At 34.9% G+C, this 9,243-nt stretch overlaps 2 protein-coding genes across 2 annotated transcripts; both read right to left on the reverse strand.

Moving 5' to 3' along the window:
• Positions 1–975: 975 nt before the first annotated feature.
• LOC110921580 (WAT1-related protein At5g40240) lies at positions 976–1,878 on the reverse strand. The gene is made up of 4 exons (XM_022165931.2): positions 1,713–1,878; positions 1,477–1,635; positions 1,257–1,408; positions 976–1,171 (listed from the first exon to the last, which is right to left on the reverse strand). The coding sequence occupies exons 1-4, from the start codon at positions 1,872–1,874 to the stop codon at positions 997–999; spliced, it is 648 nt and encodes a 215-aa protein (XP_022021623.2). The 5' UTR covers positions 1,875–1,878; the 3' UTR covers positions 976–996.
• A 796-nt stretch (positions 1,879–2,674) lies between these two features.
• Positions 2,675–5,932, reverse strand: LOC118489275 (WAT1-related protein At3g28050-like). The gene is made up of 4 exons (XM_035987037.1): positions 5,554–5,932; positions 5,380–5,445; positions 5,044–5,160; positions 2,675–2,942 (listed from the first exon to the last, which is right to left on the reverse strand). Exons 1-4 carry the CDS (start codon positions 5,760–5,762, stop codon positions 2,867–2,869), a joined length of 468 nt encoding a protein of 155 aa, XP_035842930.1. The 5' UTR covers positions 5,763–5,932; the 3' UTR covers positions 2,675–2,866.
• Between the last annotated feature and the right edge of the window lie 3,311 nt (positions 5,933–9,243).

Consider the following 9,243-nt stretch of genomic DNA (forward strand, 5'->3'; position numbering starts at 1 on the left):
CCTCGAGATCGGCCACGGCCCCGCGAGACTGTAGAGGTGGACTCGGGCTGGTAAGCCGGCAGAGGAGATGGCGGCGACCTGTTAGTGGTGGTGGTGAGAGCTTGATTGGCGACGGTAGAGGCATATAGTGCTTTTTCGGCTTTTTGACTCTCAATCAAACATAACTCTGGGAACGAGCCTCATAGAATGTGGGTGTGGGGTCTTTTTGTTGCAGGATAGTGGAGATGCCTTCGTACTGATCGGTGAGACCAGCAAGAAGGTGTAAGACGAGACGCTTGTTGTCCAGAGGTGCACCGACATTGGCCAGTTGATCAGCGAGAGATTTGATGGCTTGGCAATAGGAGGACATATTTGGAAAGCCGTCTAGACGAGTGGTTGTGAAATGCTGCATCAGGTGGATTGCCCGCGCATTTTTTTTATCCTGAAACAGGCCTTCTAAAGTGGACCAGGCATCATGGGCAGTATTTCCGGGGCGAATGATGGTATTGAGAAGGTCATTGGAGATAGTACTGTATATCCATTGTAAAACAATGGCGTCAAGTCTATCCCACTCTTGGTTTTGAGGTGATCGATAACTTTAAAAGCTCGATACTGGATGTGAAACAGTTCTGACCAAGAGGAGTATTGGCCAGTTTCCATGTCAAGAAGGATGGGGATCAGGTTTTTGATATTAGTGACGGTGGCAGCAGGGTGGATTTTGGTGATGTCAGGTTAGGGAGACGAGGGTGGGGTAGGGTCGCCCATAGAGAGCTGTGAAGAAAGAGGATGAAACGGGGAAGGGCGCTGCGGCGTGGAGGATAGCCGGCGGCGGCAAGAGGTGGGTGGAGGAAGTTAGGGTAAAACTCTTGATACCATGTAAGAATAGCTTGCTATCAAGGTTGTCTCTTTCATTCACAGTAAACGGTTTAAATAATACAAAGGAGATCGGATCTCGTATATGCGGAAACACAATAATCACAATAATTACAATATTAAGACAATAATATTCTATTAAAATTAACATTTTGATTCCATGCTGCATGAAAGGAGAGGAGCGTTTTGGTCTGATGATCCAAGTTCATCTGCAACAACAATATCTTCGTTAATCATGACCACTAACATGTTCTTCTCTTTTGCTTGCCCCCACATCACAATGTAAAATCCAGCAGTAATCACTACGGTTCCAATGGCACTGCACAAACGAATTCACACAAGCTTCAAGCACAACCATGAATCAATCCGCTTCTTTTGAATAGAACCAAAGATTAAACACTTACCTTCCTAGGTGAAGTGAATCACCAAGAAATGTGACGCCCAAGATGACTCCTATAACAATTGAAAGAGGCGAAAACATGGCCACAAAAAGTGGACCTTTCTTTTTCAAGCACCAAGTCTGAACGTTACTGTGAAATGCAGTCGAATAAATCGCCTTCAAATAGAACCAAGTCAATATACCAACACCAAAACTTCAAAAACAAAATGGTTCATTCAACTTACACCCAAAACAATAGCAATGCTCCCAACTCCAGGTTGCAGGGCCCAAGCACTTGGGTTTGGCTCTAGGAAAGGAGATAGAGCAATACATTGCATCGACCCAAACAAGCAATAGAAAAAGACCATGGTGTTTTGATCCGGGTACCCTCTAGCTGTTGATGACTGGATATTGATAGATTGGATCAACACGTAATTAGTTATCCAGGTTCGTATAATCAAGGGAGATTGATAAATCTTACTTGTAAAACATTCCATATGGAACGAAAAATTGCAGCAATAAAAATAATAGCACCTCCATACACCCAAGTCCATGGTTGTGACAAAAGAAGCCGTTCATTGGCTGAATCAAGAGTAGGGATGGTCACAAAAATTTCGGGGCCTTGATAGAACGTGAACACCATTGCTCCAGATATTGCCATCACGGTACCCAATAGTTTTGCTCAGGGCCGGCCCAATGGGCTTCCGACCCTAGGCACAGGCCTAGGGCCACCCAATTTGAAAGGCCTCCAATTTTGTTGTGGATTTTTTATATAGTAGGCCCATTTTTTTTGTTTTAAAGCAATAGCCCATAACATGAAACTATGAAAGGCCCGTCCAAAGTCCAAACTATCAAAACACAAAGGCCTCATTCCTCACACACGCGCAGATAGGCAGATCTGTTGAATGGAGAACGAAAGGTCGCAGCAACGAGGGTATCGAACAGTCTCTGCAGATGAAAGGTCGGTAAGTAACTAACGGCTCTCTTTTTGCTTTTTAACATCTATATCTTCCATTTTTTTACAAGCTGCTCTCGATTACAAACAAACCAGAGTACCAGACGTTGATTTGATTACAAACTGCTAACGTTGATTACAAACTGGCTGCTGATACTTTGATTAAATCACACGTTGATTGATTCGGTTAAATCAGTTTTTCCATTTGATTACAATTTTACAAACAGTTCTTCGATTTGTGGCAGTGGCAGTGGCAGGCGTTGTTTAATTTGTGGCAGACGACAGACGTTGATTGATTTGGGAATTAGGGCTTATTCAGTTCTTTTATTTGTTGTAGTGTTGGTGTGGCACAGGTTAGTCATATCCTCATTCTTCTGTCATAAGTTCTATTTTTCTAAATCAAGTTATTGTATAGGGAATTAGTGCTATTTAGAAGAAATGATTACGATTCTGTCATCAAACAATTTGCCTCGGTTAAAGCTAGAAAAATCAATTTCATTTAAACGTATACTTAATTTATACAAAACATACAACCTTCAACAAAAAAAAATAACTTCGCCAACTATAAACTTTTTAGTTTATAATTGCCGGTCCCAAGCCCGGGTAAAGAAGGAGGGTTTTGTTACTAAATATGTTGAAAGGGTAATTTTGCAAAAAAAGGCCTTCACTTCGAAGTTCGCTTAGGGTCTCCAAAAACCTAGGAACGGCCCTGGTTTTGCTACACTGCTTGAACTTCTTATGTCTATTTTCTCCATCCTGAAATAGAATTTTAAAGCATTTTTATGCAAATTATTTGATATTGCAACTATATATCATCTGTTTTTTATTATTATATTGAAGGTTTTAATCTTGATTGTTCAAGGGGTGGAACGGTTATTTTAGATTGTGTTTGAGATAATCACAAAAAGAAGAGATAATTGTATAGTATTTGTATATTAACTAGTTTTTGCTCCATCCGCGTTGCAAGACATCAAGCCGAATATTTCTCTCATAACATTCACGTTTGTGTTTTGGTTACCTGTACATACTGCTCATAACATGATCTCAAAAACAATTACATCAAGTCAACCAATTAAAACAAAACACTATTATACTTTTGCTAAAAAAAGTGAAATGATGAAAAAACTATAGTTTTAAAGTGGGGGCAAAATTGTATTTTTCAGGACAAATGAGCGTGTGCCGGCAGTTGCCTGACACGAATAAAAATTACACCGAGTTAACCAATTAAAACAAAACACTACCATAGTTTTGTAAAAAAAACAAAAAACACTAAAACGATGGCACGTTTGTAATTTTACATTTGTGGAAAATCGTAATTTGCTAGGGAAAAAAACAAAAACGATTGGAAAATCGTAAATTTGAACTGATGGCAAAACTGTAATTTGGCTAGAAGAAGAAAAAAAACAAAACCCAAGGCAAAATTGTAAATTTTAACGGGGAAGTATCACACAGCTGCACTATTCCCCTCCATGGGAATTGTAAATACATAAAATTATAGTTGGTTAAAAGTTCCATGCTAATAGGAGTTAGAGTTTGCTTAAAATTCTTAGGAACTAGAATTACGACCCGCCGCATTGCGGCGGGGATTCTTTAGTTATAACTAAGTCGATTTAGGACGCGCACGTTATGTTGAACCTGCCAAACGGAAAAAATAGACGATGTAAAAACGTTCACCCACACACGCACGTTGCGTTATATTAACTCGCAAAATTTAGAACGAAACGTAAAAACGTTAAACCAAAGACGCATGTTGCGATGTGTTAAGTCACAAAATTTAGAACGAAACATAAAGCGAAAAATTTGCGGAAAATGAAAACTATAAAGGACCAAATTTGAAAGTAAAAAAAGTTGCGAGGACAGATTAAAAAGTTTTGTGTTTAAAGTAAAAAAACAAATAGTTTTGGGTTAAAAGTAATTTATGAAATACTTTTGGGTGAAAAGTAAAAAAAACCAACCCCCAAACCCAAGGTTACAACAACCATATGCATAACCATTTTTTCTTTGAAAAACCCTCAAAGCCAAGATTACAACACATAAGTAAAAAAATCAAAGTGGTTAAATGGCAAAAGATGAAAACTTTTGAATTAGAAGTGAAAAATCAAATTAATCAAAGGAGTTAAATTGTATAAGATGGAAATTTTTGAATTAGAAGTGAAAAATCAAATTAATCAAAGGGGTTAAATTAAAAAAGACTAAAACTTTAAACTTAAATTGTCAAAGATTAAAACTTTAGGGTTAAAAAGGAAACTAAGATTAAAACTTTAAACTTAAATTGTCAAAGAATAAAACTTTAGGGTTAAAAAAAGAAAATTCCATTTTTTTTTTGAAAAACACCCTAAGCCATAGTTACAACTCATATATGCATAAAGGTCTTGCTTCTTTATAATGTTTAATTTAATTGTTTAGTATAAATAAGGTATTATGTAAAGAGTTTATGTGGGTTTTGAATTTTTCACTACTACAAAATAGAGCATTAAACGGGGTGATATGATTTTTAGGACGGTGTTTTCAATACCGTCTTAAGTTCCTTTTTTCTACGTTTATTGTTTTCTTGAATATTTTAATCAAAGTAAATGATGTTTATAAGACGGTGGTCAAAACAACACTGTTTAAATGTTGCATAAATTAGTATAAGACGGTGTTTAAGCATTAGGCGGGGTTCTTTTGATTTTAAGACGGTGTTATTGCTTTAACCCCGTCTAATTTAAATTTTCAACACCGTCTAATACTCATTTTTGTAGTAGTGTTTGGTTTTTAAAATAAAAAGGTTGTGTAATCGGTTGAAGCACCTTTTCCAGCATATATTTTTATAAGAAATGCAATTATTTTATATAATCACCATTCACCATCATGATACCTGAATATGACCGCAAACAGGAATGTGCTCCCCGGGATCAAGTTTGTGATTGCACTTGCTAGGGTTGGAGAGGTGTACTTTACACCTACATACACTGGTAGCTGGAAAAGACAAAGCCTACAACCATACCATATCATGATCTATCATATCAGTAAATCTCACTAATAGCAAAGTTAAAGTTAAGGTAGGGTCTCAGGAAAGTAAGATATAGACAGCCTTACCTCTACCCCGTAAGAATAGAGACACTTATGTAACACTATATATACCATGCATCTCGAGTGGATTGTATAAAAAACAGCCAAAAATAACTTGGGGACCAACTCAAATTCGGCTTACCCAAAAAGGCCAAGGATGAAAAATCTGAATAGAATAGGGAAAGTGAGAGGAGGACGTTCAATGTTTCTGTAGAAAGGTAAGGTAATATATATAATGTTATATGTTCTTGATTAAATACGTAGATATGCAAAAAAAAAAAAAAAAAAAAAAAAACATGAATCTTGTTTTGCAAACCTGAACATACGAAACACGAAAATTGGAAAAAGAATAATTGTTCCAAGAGAATTATGGTAAACAACATAGGCGATGCTCCCCAAACCACCATTCATGGCGGCCTTGACGACAGTCAGCAAGCTCATATCCAGACATGTTAACATCAACATGGCAAAAACGGGCACCACATCGTGCACCCATGACCATATCTCGCTTCTTCCGATTGCCATAGTTCTTTTTCCCTGCGGATATTATTTAGTTACAGGTATAGATTAGAAGGGTGGTGGGTCTTTTTGCAGACTTCGTCTCACTTGGCTTGAAGGATGAAAGCATCTACTCACCTACAAAATATTATAAAATGTAGCATTACATTTCATGTTTGAAAGTATCTGCTCACCTACTACAAGGCTACAACCATAAGAATGGTGGATATATGTTAATAAGAATGGTGGATATATGTTAATTATTTACAGATAAATTCTCATCTCATTCGCCTACTTAATGTTGGATCGGATGTATCCTCTCCTCTTTAAAGTTGCATATTAATATAACTAATCCAATTATTCTGTTTTTTATAGTTTTTTTTTGCCATTTTATTATATTTTGTTATCATTATTTTTAAACGTGTAACTTAAAAGTTTTTTTAAACGCTTTTATAGTTTATTAAATAATGTTATCCCTTATTTTGAAACAACTTCATATTTTTTTTCCTAAATATTGTTTTGATTTTTTTAATAAGAGGTTTTTTTAATAATATTAAGATAAAGTTTTATAGCATAACTTTAAAACATTTTCGTGCCATTTTTATTAATATAACAAAGTGGGTATTTAACATGATTAGGTTCGTTTGTCTAGAAAATGAATGTATTCTTGTTAGTGTTCATGTTCGTTTGATAATATTTTAAATGAAAAATTTACGAACCTAAACGAACAAACATATCAAGAGACATAGTATATATATACAAACACTTTGTATTAATATTAACAAACATAAACGAATGTTCACGAAAGAAACATATGTCAATGTCAATTCATTTAAATAATTAAACAAAAAAAATTGTTTGTTCATTTAACTTAACTAAGTGAACAAATTTGAAAATGTCCTTTAACAACAAAATATTTGTGTTTCAGTAGTTCAACACAATAATATATTTAACATAAGTAATTGTATTTATCCAAAATGTAATTTATGATCTAATATGAATGTGTAATCTGGGTAAGGATAGTGTAAAAAGGGTCTAAAGTGTGAGAAGTGTGAGAAGTGTATTATAACACTATATAAAATACTATATAACAACATATAAACACAGTATAACAATATGTAACACCATATAATACCATATAACACTATGTAACACTATATAACATTATATAACAAATATAACACTATACATCTATCATAGACATGCTATCAGACAACCTATAGTTTTATATTTGTTATATAATGATATATATTGTTACATAGTGTTATACGGTATTATATGGTGTTACATATTGTTATACGGTGTTTATATGGTGTTATATAGTATTATATATAGTGTTATAATACACTTCTCACACTTCTCACACTTTGAGCACTTTGAGCACTTTTTACAGGATCCTCTACTTGTGTAACCTATAACTACTCATTAAAGCATCACAAGGTCCATTAGGGGGTAAGGGCGCCCATCACTCACCACACACTAATGACTCATAACATCCAATCAAGTTCCGCCACGTGATCGAGCTTTATTTCATCACTAGTGGTGGATTTTAGTGGAAATGCCCATCACTCACCACACAAACATCCCCATTGAAAAACAACTCACCACCACAAACATCACAACGCGTTAAAAAGTTCACGCGTTTTGGGTTCCACGTGTTTTGAAAATGGGGTGGTGGCGGTGTTATTTCTTGTTCCACGCGTGGTGGAGGACCATCACGGGGGCGCCCCCCCCTAGTGTATCAATTCTCATACATAGGTCTTTAAAACCAAAATCACTTGTTATGACTTAACATGACTCCATGTAAACACAGTAACACATGACAATGTCCGTAAAGGCTCTTTTGTGTATTGATCATTATACATGGGTCTCTAACACCAAAGGACTTGTTATAACCTAATATGACTACATGTAACCTCAATGGTTTGTTATGAACTAGGGTGGCTTGTTACATGGCTAAGCAATAGATTAACATGACAAGGTTCATTAAGACACAACTAACGAACTTGTCATTTAACGTATGTAATTAATACGTAAATGGTACAGTGTGACCCAGGGTGGCTTGTAGTGTATGATAAAACAACACAATAACACATGACAAGATCCATTAAGATCTAATATGTCATTTATCTATCTGAATTGTCACTAATCTATCTGTGAGTAACTAGCTAGGAATTACCGATTGATACTATATTTGCGACAATATGTCTTCCATAACCCGTAGGTAATGTAGATTGATGTATATTTTTTTCGCACATAAATTATGCCCTTTGCTAACTAAACATCCAGCATTGGTGCAAACGCCTACTAAGTAAAACATATTATGATGATGGATTTATAAGATTAAGCGGCATAAGTATATATATATAAATATATATATATATATATATATATACATTTTGATTAATGCTTTAATTAATAAGGGTAGTATAGATATTTTGATATGGAATATTAATAAATATTTTAAAGAGTTACTCAAGTCTTATTAATGCAACCATAAATTTCTCCTTCACCATCATTAATGTATTGGCTCATACACATATTTTATTAGAAGTGACAAAATTATTTGAAAATTTTGTGTCCTACACATATTTTATTATGAGTCGCAGATTATTTAAAAGTGTTTGAGTCCTACACATTCTGTATCCTACACCAAAATATTGTTTTAATGGTGTATGAAACGTTGAAAATGTAAGATCATGTGCAGGATTGTTTTTATTGTGTAAGGTGCACAACTATTTTATAAGATAGGCTCATTAAATGATTAGAGTTTATTAATTTGAATAGCAAAAATAAATAATAAACTCATTAAATGATTTGTTCAAATTACCTTTGTATCCTTTACTCTTTTTATTCTTAATTTTTAATTCTTCTCATTTGAACTCTCCACTATATGGGGGAGGTTCATTTGAGAAGAATCTTCTTAAAAGAAGAAAATATGAATTAATCTAGACCGTATATTTTTTTAATCAATGGTTGTGAATCAAGATATCATTTTTGTCCATTTTTAATTAATGCTTTAATTACTAAGGGTAGTATAGAAATTTTGATATGGAATATTAATAAATATTTTAAAGAGTTACTCAAGTCTTATTAATGCAACCATAAATTCCTCCTTCACCATCATTAATGTATTTGTGACAACTCGTATTTCCAAACCGACATCTGTACTTTGATGTAACGTTACGTGCTTATGTGATACCTTCATGTAATGAATGTTATGCTATTATGTGTTACGTGTGTTGTGTATATAATGTGTTTGTATGTTAAATCGATCGCACAAGGCCTTTGGGCCGCATTACCTACACTTGAACCTTTAGGGCGGCCCATGTAGGGGTTCGGCCCACCCACATTACACGAATAACACAAGGGATGTTAGTAACTTTCACCCACTTTGGCAAATTATCTTCACACACAAAGAAACCCTAGTTCTCTCCCCTAGGCCGACGACAATCATATCTCTCTCTCTCGAAGCTTGTGATTGGATCACTCTCATCTTATCTCAATC

Source organism: Helianthus annuus, chromosome 17, assembly GCF_002127325.2.
Source record: "Helianthus annuus cultivar XRQ/B chromosome 17, HanXRQr2.0-SUNRISE, whole genome shotgun sequence".
In the NCBI taxonomy this organism is placed as follows: Eukaryota; Viridiplantae; Streptophyta; class Magnoliopsida; order Asterales; family Asteraceae; genus Helianthus; species Helianthus annuus.